Here is an 18,352-nt window from a genome sequence, read left to right on the forward strand (position 1 = left end):
CCAAGAGATCAAACAGCAAACTGTTTGGCTTCTTACAACACCAGGTCGAGGGCCTACAGAGAAAATAAAGGAACATTCACATGAACACAGGCCTCTGGAGAGAACAAGAATCCACTACCATCTCGATGTCAGAAACTTCTCAAAGCCCTCTTGAAATTCTCTCCATCATTTATTTTCCTTCAATGCCCCTGCATAAACCTCAACACATATTTATAGGCTTAGATATTTGGTGTGAGGTGCCAGATGACTTCTTCTTTCTTCCAGAGCCCTATTTTTGTGGGAACCTATCTCAAATTTAGACATTTCTTTTAACTCTATATGCTCAACAAAGAGAGGCATGAATGGAGATAATGCTGTCCTTGCCAGTGGTAGGCCAGATGTGATGTGCATCTTCCAGCCCTGAGCTTAATACATGAAATATTTACTCTCCTGATTAAAGAAAGGCATATTAAACAGATCAAACCCAGCAGTTTAAAGTTATTCTTGCCATTTCACATGTATGGTACTTGTTATGGCATATACTTTAAGGTAGGTATAGAACAATAGCTATCAGCTAAGTTAACAGGCTCCGGAACATATTTAAAGACAGGCTTTTTTATCTTTACTGAAAGAGTCAGAATAAATAATGTGTTACTTGAATACAAGCTTCAAATTTCTAAGTTTAATCTGGAGACCTGCTACAAAATGCAAATATTAACCACCGTTATCTTTATGCTAACATAACATTGAAATCTCCGTTATCTTAACACTTGGCAAAACAGATAAAACAGAGGTTTCTGTTTTAAACACTGCTGTGTAATCACATGCTCGGCTGGCACATGCTCAAGGTTTAGAGACTGTATCTGGCCCTCTCTGTAAACAAGTGTAAAAAGTTGAATGTATTTGGTCTCTCTAATACTAGCTCTGGTGCAGCCATTGTTGACCTCTTCAATACAGCGCAGTGACCACACTCTTTACCCTGCCCCCTTCCCTCAGACAGCCAATGAGAACAGTGGTCATTAGCATACAAAATCAACACTCAGAAAATTACTTTTTCTTGGCAGAGGAGAAAACGACAAGAAAAAACACATCAAACAATTGAATTGGTGTTAATTGCTCTATACTCTGCCCTGCGATGGACTGGCGACCTGTCCAGGGTGTATCCTGCCTTCCGCCCAATGACCACTGGGATAGGCTCCAGCACCCCCTCATGACCCAGAAGGATAAGTGTGTGTGTGTGTGTGTGTGTGTTCTGTACTCTTCCTGTTTTAACAAGAAGAACTATTTAATTGTATGCAAAAGTTTGGCCACGCCAGTCATAAAAAACTTTATTGTACATTTTACATTTCGTTTAATTTGCTCCAAATTATTAAGATTCAAATGAAGAGAAACTGTGCTCTTAAATTTGTTGAAAAGTGCCATATTTAAGTGTGTTCCCTGTAGAGGGTATGTACTTATTTTTACTAAGAAAAGTGTTGAGGTGTTCCTTTAAAGCACGAGTTTACACCTTTGGACTTCTATTCAGTCATTCATCTATTTTTCATAGGTATTATCTCAATACCAATACCAGCTTGAGAATATTAGGATAAGCAACCAGTAGAGGAGCAAGTCTGGAGCATGTTACACCAGATCAAATGATCTGAATCAGTACACCCTCTAGTGGCAAAATTGAGCAACAGGAGAGTGTTTGTGAATGAGCAATATCAGTCACTGGAAAATCAACCTATTAAATAATGCCTTCCAAAAAACTTAACACACACACATTCCTGGTCTGCGTGGTTGACGTAATTTCTGTCTGTGGGAAAACTGTGCCCCCCAAGCACAGCAGGACTAAATCCACAAGCAAGACGTTAACACAAGCCGACCTTCTCAGGACCCAGACAATAGCATACACGCACAAACCGGGTGACTTTACCCGAAAGAGCCTAAGGCAGACTGAGACTACTGACGATGATCTCATGCAGTCTGGGAAATGGCGGGTGTGCTGTGGTTAAGTGCGTAGGTTAACACAAGCTATTTCCACACTTCCTGTATGGCCTGCTCCATCGCTGGTGATAGCATCAGAGCACATGTTAAAACAGGCATTAGAAAGGGGCCTGTTGTCCCCTGAGGGAGCTCTACATGATTTTCGATAAGTTTTCAAGTCATGTAACACATATATGATATAGTAATGGTGTAAAATCATGAATGTTTTCCAGTTGAAGGCTTTTTCTGTTAGTTAAAACATATTTTACTAATGTAGTGTATACAGTAGTGTGCAAAAGTCAGAGACCACCCCTCATTTACTTAATTTCCAGTTGAAATGGCCATTAAGCCCAAGTTATTGATTTTGCATGAGCAAAATTAATATTAATCTTCTCTAGAGATCAGACATAAGTTAATCCACTTGCACAATGAAGGGGAAAGCCAAAGAAAAATGAGTGAAAAAACAGGAGTTTCCAAAACTGGAGTTTAATAACAAATAGACATAGAAAAGATGGGACTAAAATTTGTGCAAGAGCTGGTAGACCACCAAAACTGCCACCATCAGGTAAAAAGTACTTAAAGCGTTCATGTTTCAGATTTGAGAAAAGTGTTTCTGTCCATGCTTCCACTGAAATTACGGAGCCCCCGAGGGGACATGGTGATTATTTTTAATAAGGCCTGGCCATAAATTAATATATTGAGGCCACAAGTTAGGATTCTTGTGGCCATGAATTAATGTATTGGAGGCATAAGTTAAGTTTCTATTAATTTGTAGCCATGCCTTATTAAAAATAATCACCTTGTCACCTTATGGAAATAGACAAAAAAGAAAGAAAATGTATATATCAAACAAAGAAACTGCTTGTGTTTTCAAAACAAAGGACTGACCGTCACAGAGTACAGACCTCAACATCATTGAATGTGTTGTTTGTTTGTTTGCTTGTTTGTGGTTACGTGGATCAGAAAAAGCAGAAAATACAACTAACTTCTAAGACTGAACTTTGGAAATGTGGAAAAATATCCCTGCAGATTCCTTTGAAAATCTAAAAGCAAGTCTGCTGAAAAGAATGGAAGCTGTAATAAAGGTTAAAGGGTGGATACTGAACAATTTGACAATATATTTAGTTGTTGAGGTTTTTGTGTCATTTTCTGTAAATATATGTTTTTTTTTTAATAATGTGTACACAATGGCCGCTTTGAGTGCAAGTTAAATAACTGAAAGATGGTCTGTGGCTTTTTAGACAGTACTGTAAATGTAGTTCATATAAAACAGGGGTCATCAGTTTCAGTTCTGGACAGCTGAAGTCCAGGTCAATTTGGGGATTTTCCTGCTCAAATACAACTCATAAGCTAACCATGACAATTTGTGGATGTGTTTAAGCTCCAAAATGTGCAAAACTCTGCAGGACAGTTTTGTTTTTTGTTTCTGTTTCATAAGTTCACATCTAACAGTGAGTATCTGGCAAGTTCAAGTGGTTTGTCATAACAGATGTATAGAATGACTCTTTTGACTGTACAAGCTACAGCACTGTTACAACACTGAGACGGTGTAAAGATGACATACTGAGTCACATGAAACATTCTCTCTGTGCTACGTTTGACCAGATGGTGGTAGAACTGACCTGCTCAGTGAATCAGCGGGGAATTTATTAGCCCAGAGAGGCCATCCATTCAACACCCTGAGCCAGCACAGCCATTACAGCCAGCTATGAACACAGCTTACATTGCACTACTGTTTCTTTCCTTTATAAAAATGTCTCCCATGTTATTCAGGCTATGCCTGAATCCTTTGTGAACTTCAGTGTGTTTAATGTGTTGAAGACTTTAACATAATGATTCAGTGTAACAGCACCTCATAACTGCTGCTGCGCATGTACGTGTGTGCACGTCTGTAACGAGTGGGAGCAGATGTTTTGTTTTGCTAACGTTTATTTTCTCACACATTCAGGCTGAAAGAAGCCAGATTCTGCAGAGGGTCATGACATCATTGGTATAATAATGTGTTAGGCATTAGCAGGCCTGCCTGGCCACAAGAGCTGATTTATTATAACTCTTTTATTCCTTGAGATTTTTCAGTTACATCATTCCTCAAATATGGCACCTGGTGAAAAAAAATAGATATACATAGATTTTACTTTTTAGTGATAAAGAGTATATATGTAAATAATACTAATCCTACTACCAATTATAATACTAATATTTCTACTACCAATACTAATAATATATATATTATTTATTCAAATTAATAATTATATAAAGGATTTTATTCCAAAGTGTATCAAAAGCCAAAGATTTTTTTGTGGTATACATTGTTGAAAGTGGGCTTTGGACATACAAGAAATATCAATGCTATATTGTGATTAATAACACCTTTGTAAGAGAAATATAAATGTATTTTTGACAAAGTGTGTCATACATCAGCTGGTATTCCTTTCAAATGTCTTGTTAGATTGTTTAATTGTTCATACTAAACAAAAAATTTAAAAAATCAAATATTATTATGAATAAAAGTCAAAATTACATGTAATCAAAACAATCAAATGGGTACTATTAGATGATCATCCAAGATATAACAGTTTAATCGCTTTAGACCAATCAGAAGAAGTTCTGTTTTTGTGTCATCATACTAAATGTAGATGAATAGTTGAAAATTCACACTCAAACAAATTCACTCCTACAAAGTGGACACCACAGTTCCTTCACATTTCTAAAATGGCACCTCATCTATAACCTTGTTTTAAGGTTTGGTGAGTCTCAGTGCAAGTCTTGTGCTCCCAACATAGCTTGGTATCCTCTTGCATTCAGTGCTACAGGGTCAGGAGATATACTTAGCAGGTCAACTCATCTTGGTCCTACATTTGAGCTTCGAGAGGAAACCTAAGAGCGACAGACTCTGAACAAGTGGGCACAGCAGTGGCCATTAACTCCAGGCAACCCTCACCATACATGGAGGCGCCAGGTGTCTGAGTCCAATCGAGGGAGACTGACTGCCATGATGGGGTCTGAGAAAGTGTGTCTGGAATGGTTTTTACTTTCCGCAGTGAAAGGACTGGGTGTTTCTGGCACCAGGTTCAAACAGCTCATTTGGGAAGGACAGAGAATCACCATTTTCAGTACAGTGGAGGAAATGATTATGAGCAGAATCTGTGTAAATGAGGTCTTTTAAATATTCTGCACTCTGAAAGAGAGAACAATAGTTAAACTGACTTTTAAATAGTTTAAATAGCTTCTAATCCAACAAGATGCATGGTCTGGTGTCAGAAAATTTGATTCAGGCTGAACTAAGAAGTATTGTTCATGTTGAATTTAAAAGCAGAATATATGTTCTACTTTTTTCAGGAAGTAGACAAAGTATGACATCATCACGATTTTTTTGCTTCATTTCTGTCACTATGAAATGATAAATCCAGAAGATTAGCCCTAGCAGCAAAGACACACTTTCTTTATGATAAATCAGTTCTGAATAGACAGTCAAAAGGCACAGATTCGTATAACCATTAATGAATATATCATTAAAACATTGTAAATAGATTGCATATGCATGTTACATGAAGAAATTCACATAGTCAGAAGCGACAGGTACGTTTGCTCTCCTTTGATAGCTGCATTGCTTATTGATTCAACTTTAATGTGTAGTTGCATCATCAAATTATATGTATTCAGGCTGAGATAGGATGAAAATGGGCCTGCAAGATTAATGTTTATAAACCCCTTCACATTCAGGTTTAGTTTCCTTTTTCAAGAATATTTCTTAAATGATTAGTAAGTTCTTTATAGTAGAATTACAGAGAACTAAACACTAATTAGCTGTATTCACTTATGTCAAGGAAAATGGCACTAAATTTCACCTTGACAGAAAACTGTCATTATTTGATTAACCAGAATTGTATGTCTGGCTTGTCTTTGAAACATGTTTCTTTTCTTGAAATAGAAGGACTGATTCCATAGCTAGGGCTCTGTTTCTCTGAGTGCCTGCAAAATGAGGCTAAGCCCTACGTGTCACCAAAAACAGCTTCTCTAGAAGGATAAGCTGAAAAACCCAGAAAGATTCCAAGGATTTTAAAGATGTAGGCTACTTATGGTAAAGAGCAAGGACAGGAAGTTCTGTAGATGTATAAAATGTCATTGCCCTACAGACCATGACATCATGTTGTTGTTATTTTTGTTATGTAACCAACAGTCTCAGCCTCAGACTCTCCACAGAGGTAAGTCTGGCTTGTGAGACTATGTAACTGATGAACTGCAGTTTGTACTTGAGTGTTAGATATTTTTACAAATATGGAGTTTTCTAGAACTCCTGAGAGAAGAGGAGAATACAAGATATCCCTACTTGAAATGAATTCAAGCCATTCTAGTTTAGTGTAGGGTAGACTGACTGCAACGACAGCAGCGCATTTAAAAACTTTATACATCATTTGACAGATCATTAATTGTTGTTCTTTGACCACTTTTCAAAATTTTTGTCCTATTTTACTGAAATTTTACTGAAATATAAATAATGCTGGGATTTACTGAAATTGTGTTAGCAATATTTCTGAGTACATATCGCTGCTGTCGGAACAAAACCTTGTATTTCCATTTTTGTCATTTTTCAGTTTTTGACATAATTCAGTATTTGACATAAAAAGTCTGGTTACATTGAAGGTAAGGTGTTTTTTCCTTCTCCTGTAAAGTTACCATTTTGGAGAAATGAGGTTTTGTTCTGACAGCAGCGATTTAGTACTGTACAAACGTGTTTGTTTAAAAGCACTTACCTTGGCAATAAGTGTGTTTTTGTCAGTAAAACAACAAAAAACACTGTCACCAGAATAGATGCAAATAAGCAAAAAAAACAGTTAAGGACAACAAGAATTTCTTCTATCAACAAGAATTTCCTCTATCTATATTGATAAAAATAGTTGATATGAGATAGTTTAAAGAGCCAAGTTTGGTTCCAGATTTCTGCTGGATGCCCCAGCCATCACAGAGATTTGTCACATTCTATCACCAGCACACTTGAAATAACATAATCAAGCTCTGATTAGCCAAACCAGGTGTTGGATAGTAGCTATAAATACTACTGGGCTTCGTTGAGGAGAGGTTTGGCAAATATTAAAAACTTTGGCACATTGGCACACATAAAATTGCTATATATTGTATTTGTATTTATTCTAATTATTATGAGCAAATAAACACTCACTTTTGTCAGGAGTCTTATATACTAATAAACTGCACTTTATTTGTAACACTTCCTTGTTTATACACTCATTGTCTACATTTTTAGCTTCTCCTACTGTAGGTGCACTTTGTAGTTCTACAATTACAGCCTGTAGTCTGTTTCTCTGCATATTTTGTTAGCCTTCTTTTACCCTTTTCTATATAATAACATTGGAAAACAATGAAATATAAAATATAAAAGGTGAAATCTTAAGTGGATTTGATCTACTCATGACAGGCTTTTGCTTAAACTGGAGTAAAGCAAAAGAGGGGACATACCACATGTGTGTGTGTGTGTGTGTGCGTGTGTGCGTGCGTGCGTGCGTGTGTGTGTGTGTGTGTGTGTGTGTGTGTGTGTGTGTATAGAAGATGTGAATTTCAAAGAAGGGATATCTTCATCTTCTCAAATGCAGACTATATAATGTTTAGAAGCATTGCAAAAATTATGTTAAAGCTCAGTCTATGATGTACATTTTCTGTAAACTGACTTTAAGTGAACTAAATATATACTGCATTAAAATTCAGCCACATTCAGCTAATTCAACCAATTTAATAAATAATCATGATGTTATGTCTGCACCATTTTGTCCTGTAGAAACTTTAAGCTGTATTTAGTCATCTCACATGAGCCTTGTAGCATACAGCATTTCTAAAATATTCTACACGTCTTCTATTTTGGTCTAATCTAGTCAAATGCTTTTATCTGAAAGGTGTTTGTTTGAATATTTCATTTTTTTATTTCCATGGGCAAAAAAAATCATGTGCTTTGTATACAATATGCCATGACATTAAAGTGTGAAAAATATCCCAGAAAACCACCTTTATTGGAATGAGAGTGGGGGGCTAGGTTACAGAACTACTGCCAGAGAAAAATTAAGACCTATCAGAACACAATTGTCATCCATCTTAAGCCTCAGCCTCAAACATCTTCTTTCTGTCTGTCCTGTCCTCAATGTTCTTACGCCAGTCACCAACATCTGCAGTCTGTGGAAAATAAACCATGTGACACAAATGGAAAATTGTTAATGTTGTCAAAAGTAACAGATAATTTAACGTCCAAAGATGAAATGACCACATGTGATCAATACATGCTGCCTTGAAGCTTGACTTCATACACACCTCCTCTTTGACCTCCTTCTTCACTTGTTTCAGGTTAGCTCTCAGATCCAGAGACACCTTGTGCTTGGAGCCCAGCAGAGCCTGAAGCATCTGATCAGCAGACATACGCACTTTCCTCAACACAGGCTTCTTGAACTTGCCCTTCAGGTCCTGAACTTTAATCCTCAGGTCATCGATCTGTAAGGAAATGTCAAGTCAGAAACCATAGCTGATGTAAGATGATGTAATTAGATAATGTACCTTGTGAGTTATGGTCTTTACCTCCTTGTTTGTTTTAAGAACCTTGGCCTCCAAGTCATACCTTTCCTCATCAATCTTGTCGATGTTCTGTTGGAGCTTCTTCAGGTACTCCTAACAGAAGACCAGATATAGTTTTATATCCTTAGAGCATATATAGTACGATAACACAACATTATACATGTTCCATGCAAAACAAGCTACTAGAAATACTAGACAATGTAAAGACTCACTCAAAGAACCGTTTTTAAGTTTCTAGACAAATACAAATGCAGCACTATGTTTTAGTCCAGAGGTCTAAAAAGTCAGTGCTCATCTCTATAGTATTCAGGGATGTCTGCATGCTCTGTGCTTCCACTCTTTTTTTGTACAGACTTTAAAAGTCTGATATAGCTGTATCTTTTTGTCATCAACCAGCTTTGATGTCAGCTGTAAAGGAAAAGTAAAAAAAGAGCCTGCGTTGATGTCTTGGCACCTTAAAGTACAGGCTAAATTCTCAGAACAGCTCTGGATTATGTGTTTATCCTAGATTGAACTACGTTATGCTATTAGTGGGCCTATGGGTTAGGCTGGAGATGGACTAATTGTTCTTAAACCGATCTGGATCCATAACTAACTTTTGTTAATCCTGGGCTGAGCTTTGTTGGGTTCATACCTGCAGTTCCTGTGTGGATCCAGGGAGATCCAGGTCTGGGCAGTGCTCATTCATGTAAGCCTCCTTATCAGCCACAAGCTGCTTGGCTTCAGCCTCCAGCAATCCAGCAGCAATGGAGAGCAGCAAGCTCTGAAGAAGAGAGAAAGAGAGAGATGAGCAGGCATACACTTGTGGAAAGTGTATTTGGTTATGCTCCACTTTCACTACTTTACTTTCTCTTTTGATTCTTAAAATATTTCATTCATGCATTTTTAATTTGTTCCATTTCGGTCTTTTACCTTCAAGTTGTACCGGCGGGAGGATGTCATCTTTTTCCTGTTGGTGAAGGAATACGTAATATCACTTGCACTGAAGTAGTTAATCAATTGACACATTATATGTGAAAAATGGATCATTCAACTGATTAACTCAACTGAAAATAATAACAGATTAATTGCAAACCGAAGCAAAGTTAGAGCACTTACTCCGACATCTTGGCGGTTTATTGTGTCCACACCCTGTAAACCGAAAAGGAAAAAGGAAATATTAGCTTCGTTCCTATACAGTCTTGACTTCACACATAATGCGACACAGAGGTCTATTTTTCAAACCTTTACTATTTTTAAGGGTCTTTCTATATAAATCCCCACTGTCCCCCACCATAAGCTCGTACTGCACATGCCCCTAACATATGTCTGAGAAAGCCAAATTTAGCCAGGCAGTGTCAGATATCATCTTTTGCAAGAAGTAGCCTTCTCAAAGGTCAAAAACTTCTGAAACCATTCATAATAGATTATACAAAACAGTCCATCAAAACTAGAAATTTAAAGACGCTCAGAACTGATCATGAGCGTACGCTGATCTGTAGAAAGCAAAGGTTGCTCTGCAATAAAAAAAATATATATTTTCAGTAAAATGGTGAATTATTATTGAAAAATAAAATACATGTTAAGAACAATAAAAACAACAACAAAACTAAACAAATCTTTAGTTCAAGATTTCATTTCTTGAGATTTCTTGAGTTAAAGAGCAATTCTAAGGAGGTGGTTAGGGCTATTAAAACATTATTTTTTATAACTACTGAAGAGACTATTACATCAAAACATATTCACCATAAACAGAGAAGCCACTACAAAGATCATAGGTCAGTTTCATTTAAGGACTACTGTTGATAGTGCTTACTACTGTCAACATAGATGTCAAGCATTGCAGTAAAAATAATGGTGATAAATAAATATCTTAGATCTGCCATTGAAAAAGACTTGCAAGCTGTAGAACAGTTTCTTAAATGTGCAATCAACTAACTCCATTCAGTCAGAACTGTGAATGCACAACAACCAAGACTGTCTGTATACTAATGCCCAAAACTCTTAGAAGGCTCAGAATTGAGACATGATCAATGCCAAGAAATATAAATTACTTGTATGTCTTAACAACTTAATTGCCATACTGCATGGCAATTAATGAAGCAGCAAATCAGACAGTACTGGGCAGTAATTCAAATTTCCCAGTGACTCTTTTAGAATGGTACTGGTGTACCCCATGCAATGCTATAAGCAATAGGAAAGACACTTACCATAGGTGCAATAATGTTTTATTAATATAATTTATTTTTACATACCTGTGCACTGCTCCTTAAATCTCAAATACTTGCAAATACTTGCAGCAATGGTGTAATAAATGCTTTCTAAGTGTTCTTATCTTTATCTAATAAATTCTACAAGAGAGATGCTCACCTATACACGAGAACGAGGGCAGAACACCCTTGGCAAAAGGACAGGGAAGACTGGCAAGCCCCAGTGAGAGGAAAATTAAATAGGATATATATGGGTCCCTCTGATGGCTCAGCACAACCCAGTAGTCCTGTTTATGGAAGTGGATTCCTCCCCAGACCAATAGGCCAGCGAGCTCCTGAAATACTCCCAGCCCAACCTCGACACTCCTCGTAAATTTCCTTTCCTTGAGGAGGTGCTGGTGTCCTCCTTAAGCAGCACTGTCAAAAGAGTCAAAGCTCAATATACTAGGATGCAGTAAAACAATAAGAGAAAAGGGAAAGTCATCTTGAAATATGTTGTTTTTGCTTCTGCGTGAATGAAAAGTGCCAATAAAAAAATAATTTTAAGGAACCAATTTTCATGTTCAAGTAAAAAAAAAAAATAATTATATAATAATTGAAATTGGCTTACCCTTTTGTGTGTCAAAGCCAGTGGCCACCATTATAAGTCTAAAATACTTCTCGAACATGATTTAAAGAATGTTGGTGTCATTGTAAAGCAAAGCAGGATTCACACATGCATGATGAAAGAGGAGGTTTAAAGAGAGCCAGGAGTAAAGAAAAGGAGCGAAGATAAAGAAGATCGAAGTGGAAAGAAGCAAGGAATGTCTAGGATGGATCAGTAAGCTATGACCTCCAGAGGGCATGAGAGAGTTAATAAATGTTCAGACTGTTCCATAATAAACTTTACATGAGTCTTGTAGCCCAGAAGTGCAACCAAATGAAAGAAATGTAAACAAAACAAAACAAACATCATAACAGATTTCATCAAAAGTATTCATTTAATGGCAGTGACTCTGCAATAATATATACTGAATGAAACAAATGCAGCTATTAGGCATTGGCACCGGCATAAACAATGCAATTATTGCAAAAGGAGAGACACTACACAGCCCTGCAGCAGGATCAGAGTAAGTAATAAACAAGGAAATGTCCAGAGATTTAGGCCTCGCCCTCGAACATCTTCTTCTCTGCCATCGTGCCGGCCCTGTCCAATCGGCATCCATCTCAACCTTCAGTCTCAAACATCTTCTTTCTGTCTGTTCTGTCCTCAATGTTCTTACGCCAGTCACCAACATCAGTAGCCTAAAGGGAAACAGACAACGGCATGTGGTTGGGTCAAAAACTGTATGTCATATGAGGTCATACAGATGAGATATGTTAATGATATGTGATAATAAAAGTTCTGCAATACATTGAAAATGCTTTGCATTGAGTTTGAATTATCAACATTTTGCTGTCTTTCTGTCTGTCTTCCACAGTTATTACAGCGCTCACAAAATGGACTTGGAAAATGCAACATTTCTGTTCCCAGCTTTGTACAGTTTACATGTTATCCATTATGCAGTGTACACAAGACCCACCTCCTCTTTGACCTCCTTCTTCACTTGTTTCAGGTTGGCTCTCAGATCCAGAGACACCTTGTGCTTGGAGCCCAGCAGAGCTTGAAGCATTTGATCAGCAGACATACGCACTTTCCTCAGAGTGGGCTTCTTAAACTTGCCCTTCAGGTCCTGAACTTTAATCTTCAGATCCTCAATCTGCAGACACACAAACAAAGATGGGCTCAAACAAGGTTCGGGAGCCAGACATACCTACATAAACACATATACACAATCAAATTACCTCTTTGTCTGCCTTATGTACTTTGGCCTGCGTGTCGTATCTCTCCTCATCAGCCTTGTCAATGGTTTGATGCAGTTTCTTGCACAATTCCTACAGAAAAGTTTAATTAATCAGTTATTAAATTGTGAAAATGTAAATGAGAATATATGGTTCTTTATCATAGTCTAAGTGTTGCACTCCACTGTAACACTGTATGATTTCAACCGATGATTTCAATGATGACTTCAACACACTAATAGTTCTCCACACTGTACTCTAATTACTTAGACTAAACTCTGATAAACAGGATTTACAGAAGATGTGAAAAAGCGTATGAGAGTGTGGCATACCTGCAGTTCCTGCACTGAGCCAGGCAGGGACAGGGCAGGGCAGTGCTGTTCCAAGTGGGCAGCCTTGTCAGCTGCAACCTGAGCAGTCTCCTTCTCAAGCAAACTCTTAGCTATGCCCAGCATCAAACTCTGTGAGAAAGAAAACACACTCTAACTCAACTCACAATGACAATTTACTCAGACATCTGGTTTTAGGCATGTGAGACAATGAAAATTGAAAGATCTATTTATTTGGGCAAAAAGAATTTATTTACTCAGAAAGACACTGATAGCACAATAAATAAATTAAAATTAAATTATTATTTTTAGCTATCATCCAATACTGACTTTGGCTAAGCAATACTTTGTTAAGTTAATAGGCCCACATTATGGAAAAACAATGTTTCCCTGCTTGTTTGGAATAAAAGAGCTTGATGCAGCGCTGAAGTTTCAAAATGTATTAACTAAATTTTGAATTCACTGTTTTTGTGACGTCATGCAAAACCAAATTATTTACACATATCGACCTATTCGGCCTAACGACAATTTAGATGCGCCCATTCACAATGAAGTTATAAGATGTCTTTCAGCCTGGACTGATTTTTGAATAAGGCAAAATACAGGGCAGCCAATCAGAAGAGAGGTACAGTAACAAAAATGGCCCGTTTATTTCTAAGATATAAAGAGAAGTTGGAAAATGGTCATGTAAAAATGAATTAGGACAGTTTGTGGTACATAAGCCTTCACAAAACATGTGTGGAAAAAACAGATTGCAAGAAAAATGTAGGATATGGGCATGGAAATGAACAAATACATGCCTTGGGAAGAGGGCATTAAGGAGAATTCTGGAACCTGGAGTACTGTTCTTATAAGCATCTAAATAGCTCACAAGCTCAAAACAAAACAAAAAAAAAATCTTATATTTGAGATGATTACCTTGAGATGATGCTTCCGGCTTGAGGTCATCTTTTTTCTATATAAATCAAAATCAGAAACAGGCTTTACTAATCAAGTATGTTTGCACATTTAAGGAATTTGTCTTTGGTTACACAGGAGCTGAGTAGCTCACAGTTACTGAGCTAACTGACAGTATAAGTTTTACACTTGTACAGTAACATAGAAAAAATAATCCACAGATTAAAAAACAATGTAAGTTTGAAAACAGATTATGAATCAGAAAATGTAATAAAGAAAAACATTATACATACTCAGACATCTTGGTGGTTTCTTTTTATTCACCCCCTGTATATAACAAGAAAAAAAGGAATTTCACTTTATTAATATTTCAAGTGACCTGTTATTTTACTTGTTTATTTTAGTTAGTTTGTTGTTTTTTTTTGGTATAGTGGTCACTGTACTGACAAACTGAAAAGAATTAGATTTTGTTCACAGTGAAAGAATATGAGGTTATTCCTGATAGTCACTGATTGCTGTAAGTGATCTCTTTTGTTCACTAAAATCTAGTGGTAGATCTCACACAAGCAGTAGTCATATTCATTACTTCAGACATCCGTGTCTTCTTTAAAGGAATGAGAAGCAGCAATCTTAAATCAGCTGCTACAAGTCTTCCAAGTCTTCCGTTCGCCCCCCTGGCCCCCACCACCACCACCACCACCACCACACACACACACCCAAGCCAGGGAAATAAGTATGCATTTCACCTTCTGACATCTAATATCCCCCCTCAGCTTCTGGAACAATCTCTGGAAATGGCTACAACAGTGAAAGTATGACACCCCCACCCTACCTCCACCTCTATCACTATTACCAGCAGGCTAATGTTACTGTCCTACAAGTCATATTCAAGGAACATTTTCTGTGCCTTTCATATAGACTAAATACTTGTATGGTATCCACAGAGTTACAGGCAAATTGAACAGAACATCCAAAAACAGCTGAGAGTTCATATGCTGACACATTAGCAAGTCTGCGCAAATATGCATCACAAAATAATGTTAGAGAGTCATTCAAGCCCATTTTCACCCAGCAAGATATTCAGCATATACTGATAAGATTAAGCAAGACTGTAATCAATTAATGACAAAACAATTCTATTTATAATTCTTATTACTATGCAACTGTACAAATCTAAGCTAATGAATTGACACATTTTGTTCATGTAACACTGATAACACCACATTTTAAAAATTTACCACATTCAAACAGAATCTGATTAGAGGTGTGCTCAGTTTTTCTTTTTTTTTTTGACAGATGGGCAATCCTAAAGATTTTGTTGTTGTTCCACAAAAAAATATATCCAGAATTATTAGATCGAGAAAACAATATAGAAACCCAGAAAAACAACAACATTAGCAGGCCCTGATCTGAATAAAACTTCTTGTCTCATCGTTCTTTTGTATCCCCAAATAATCCATCAGCATAAGCAATGGCCACACAGCTTTTCAGAGCAAAGCAGTACAGAAAGCAAGCTTTGCAAAGTGCATAGTGACCCTTATTCTCACCTAAACGAGAAGTTGTGGCAGTGAGACTGGCTTGATGGAGGAATGGTTCAGGGAGGCGAGCCTCTGGCACCGAAACACTGGCCTTTAAGAGTTTATAAGGCTGGCATGGACCAGTAATAAAGAGTGCCTCCACCCCTGTTTATGGTCATGGTACCAAACACATTAGTCTGCCAGGCCCCAAAATATCTACTGCATCCAATCTCTTCCAATTACTTTGCTTTAAATAGATAAGACAGGGAAAATAAAATTTCCAGGTGTCTGCAAAATAAGATAATGATGTCTAGTGGGATGAATGTACATGAAGAGAATGGATTCCAACAACGATGGTATGGACCAAAAACAAGCTGTAAGGATATATTTTTAAAAAAAACACAGCTCATAAATCAGTTTGGCCTCATTGCGAATACATCTGCCTTCAGCACACTGTAGCCTACTGCCATGGCTAATATACCCCATGAGTGCACTACTTTTTATACAACCACGTACTATTGCTTTAAGGGAAGTATGTTTTAAAGTACATACACAGTGAGACCTTCATTTAAAAATTAATTTGGCACCCACTGAGTAATGCCTGGAATCCAACAAATCACTGACTGAGGCTTTAAAAAATGTTAGAGGGATGCCAGAGCATTTTATGGGTTTGTTGGAGTCAGAAAGCCTCAATGCAATGCTGCAAAAAATTCAATGCAATCTCAATGTAATTTTGCAAAAAAGTCCAAATAAAATGCAAAAACTGCAAAAACAAACAAACAAGTGAACAAATGGATGGATGGACGAATGGATGGACGAATGGATGGACGAATGGATGGACGAATGGATGGACAAATGGATGGACAAATGGATGGACAAATGGATGGACACTCTCCAACAATTCCTGAAAATGCTTCTAATATTAGTCTAGTACCGGATTGACATATGAGGCTCTCCTTTAAATGAACATATGTGCTCCTATTATGTGATTAGACAGTGTAATATTGTTCAATCACAGGGAGCACCTAGTGAAAGCATAAAACTGCCTATACAGGGGAATTAATTTACATTCTAGCTATTCACACATATTTATGCCTACATCCAGGGCTCAGTTTAAGAGGGCGATGAAAGTGGATGCGATCCTTAAAAATATTAAACTGCCAACCCATTTGAATTAGTCATTATATCATCTAGGATTTCCAATATCTATATATATAGTTCTAAATTCTATTCATATTTACACACCATTTTCCCTGTGATGAAATCCACTAAAAACACTCAAACTTATTGTTAAATTGTCATAATATGTTTAGATTCACAGTCAGCTGCTTAAGATAAAAAAAACACCTGATTATTGTCTAATCACAGTATAAAATGAGCAGTATTTGAAAAGGAATTTTCCTGCACTAAAAAAGAATATATATATATATATATATATATATATATATATATATATATATATATATATATATATATATATACCTACAGTTCATGACCACTACCCCACTATCCCCTCTGAATTTTTTTTTGGCCGCTGTCTACACCCTACACTCTACATGCCCACTCCTTTCCATGTCACTCACACGCATGCACGCCCACACATAAACACACACAGATGTACGCCCACACAGACTTGCCCACACAGACTTATCCACACACATACAAACACACACACATGCACAGATGAGTGGAAAGGAAGGTAAGAGTAAGTGAGACTGAGTGCTGCATGTTTTCTATAATGTTCTTCCAGTAGAACAGTCGAAGGTAGTAAAAGTCATATGTAATGCTGAATGTGGGAAAAGAGCTATAGGAGTAGTTAGAAAAAACAAAGTTAGAAAGCGAATCCACCAAACATTCTTAACAAGCGAAAACAACTAAATAAGCTTATTATTTTAGTGTTTTATTAAGACAGCTAGCTCGTTTTGTGAGGCTTGTGTTATTATGCTCCTGCCATTTTGGGTTATGCATGCTGGCTGCCCTCTTCCTGCCTGAGGTTTCCCTCTCTCTTGACCTGAAGAAGGCAATCCTCATGTTGCACTCAAAGGGTGAGTCTAAACCAGTGCACGGTAACCCAAAGCCAGTAAGTGTGGGGAGGTGGGAAGAGCTGTCTTTAAGGTGGGCCAAAACAGACCAAGCAAAGGAGCCTTGCAGTCACACGTTGATTTGTTTACCATGAATTTTCTTTGGGCCTGAACAATTGCTTCAAGCATGTTTCTTAAGCTGCTGTATTTGTGATCATTAGAATATAATAAATTTTTGTAACACTGTCAAAAAAATGTTTTAGAAAAAAGTGTTTTAAACTCAAATGTGAATCAAAAATCATAACACATTTTTTTCCATACTATGACATATTCCAGGCAGCATGCCCAACAGCAAGAAGGGCCTGGGTTCGATTCCCTGGCCGGGCAGCTAGGGTCCTTTCTGTGTGGAGTTTGCATGTTCTCCCTGTGTCTGCGTGGGTTTCCTCCCACAGTCCAATCACATACAGTCAGGCCAATTGTGTATGTCTGTGTGTCTGCCCTATGATGAACTGGCGACCTGTCAAGGGTGTTTACTGCCTTCCACCCAATGAGCACTGGGACAGGTTACAGCAACCCCTGCGACCCAGAAGGATAAGTGTCTTAGATAACACCTGTGTGTCCATATTTCCAAATGAAATGTGATACGAGGAGGGTCTATGACTTTGCTGAGTATTTTCTGTATTTTCACAGTGATAGGTAGGGACGTTGGGAGGGGAAAGTGAGACATGATATAATTGATTAATATTTTTTTTTCCCTGCCTCCTGATGCACTGTGCACTGTGTAATGTAATACAAACTCAGAGAATGTTTTCAATGTGGGCTAGAGTCATTGCACTTCAATCAAAAAATATGGGAAAATATCATTTTAAATGGTATTGAATTTTGTGTGTCCTGCTGAAGGCCAAAGTAGGCCGTAATGCATTCCCATGTGCTAATTTATACTTTTTATACTTCTTCAAAGACAGAGTGCCTAGGATTTGTCCTGGGACTTATTCTATATATCATTTTTTTCGGAATCTGCATCACCCCTGCCCAAGGAGCACCTGTCTTTTCATATTTTT

At 37.4% G+C, this 18,352-nt stretch overlaps 2 protein-coding genes across 2 annotated transcripts; both read right to left on the reverse strand.

The window, feature by feature from the left end:
• Positions 1-7,934: 7,934 nt before the first annotated feature.
• Positions 7,935-10,963, reverse strand: LOC118811559 (troponin I, fast skeletal muscle-like). Its single transcript, XM_036575853.1, has 7 exons — positions 10,867-10,963; positions 9,616-9,648; positions 9,430-9,466; positions 9,152-9,280; positions 8,521-8,610; positions 8,260-8,436; positions 7,935-8,124 (listed from the first exon to the last, which is right to left on the reverse strand). Exons 2-7 carry the CDS (start codon positions 9,621-9,623, stop codon positions 8,047-8,049), a joined length of 519 nt encoding a protein of 172 aa, XP_036431746.1. The 5' UTR covers positions 9,624-9,648; positions 10,867-10,963; the 3' UTR covers positions 7,935-8,046.
• A 703-nt stretch (positions 10,964-11,666) lies between these two features.
• On the reverse strand, positions 11,667-15,406 carry LOC118811560 (troponin I, fast skeletal muscle-like). The gene is made up of 7 exons (XM_036575854.1): positions 15,301-15,406; positions 14,047-14,080; positions 13,775-13,811; positions 12,860-12,988; positions 12,531-12,620; positions 12,269-12,445; positions 11,667-11,990 (listed from the first exon to the last, which is right to left on the reverse strand). The coding sequence occupies exons 2-7, from the start codon at positions 14,052-14,054 to the stop codon at positions 11,913-11,915; spliced, it is 519 nt and encodes a 172-aa protein (XP_036431747.1). The 5' UTR covers positions 14,055-14,080; positions 15,301-15,406; the 3' UTR covers positions 11,667-11,912.
• Between the last annotated feature and the right edge of the window lie 2,946 nt (positions 15,407-18,352).

The sequence above is a fragment of the Colossoma macropomum genome, unplaced genomic scaffold (assembly GCF_904425465.1).
Source record: "Colossoma macropomum unplaced genomic scaffold, Colossoma_macropomum, whole genome shotgun sequence".
In the NCBI taxonomy this organism is placed as follows: domain Eukaryota; kingdom Metazoa; phylum Chordata; class Actinopteri; order Characiformes; family Serrasalmidae; genus Colossoma; species Colossoma macropomum.

What these genes read in the sequence shown, in the direction of transcription:
- LOC118811559 (XM_036575853.1), bottom strand. An exon ending in GATCCACACAGGAACTGCAG is followed by an intron (nt 8,611 to 9,151) that starts GTATGAACCCAA and finishes GTCTTCTGTTAG; the next exon opens with GAGTACCTGAAGAAGCTCCA. An exon ending in AGAAGGAGGTCAAAGAGGAG is followed by an intron (nt 8,125 to 8,259) that starts GTGTGTATGAAG and finishes TATTTTCCACAG; the next exon opens with ACTGCAGATGTTGGTGACTG.
- LOC118811560 (XM_036575854.1), bottom strand. An exon ending in GCCGGAAGCATCATCTCAAG is followed by an intron (nt 12,989 to 13,774) that starts GTAATCATCTCA and finishes TCTTTCTCACAG; the next exon opens with AGTTTGATGCTGGGCATAGC. An exon ending in TACATAAGGCAGACAAAGAG is followed by an intron (nt 12,446 to 12,530) that starts GTAATTTGATTG and finishes GTGTGTCTGCAG; the next exon opens with ATTGAGGATCTGAAGATTAA.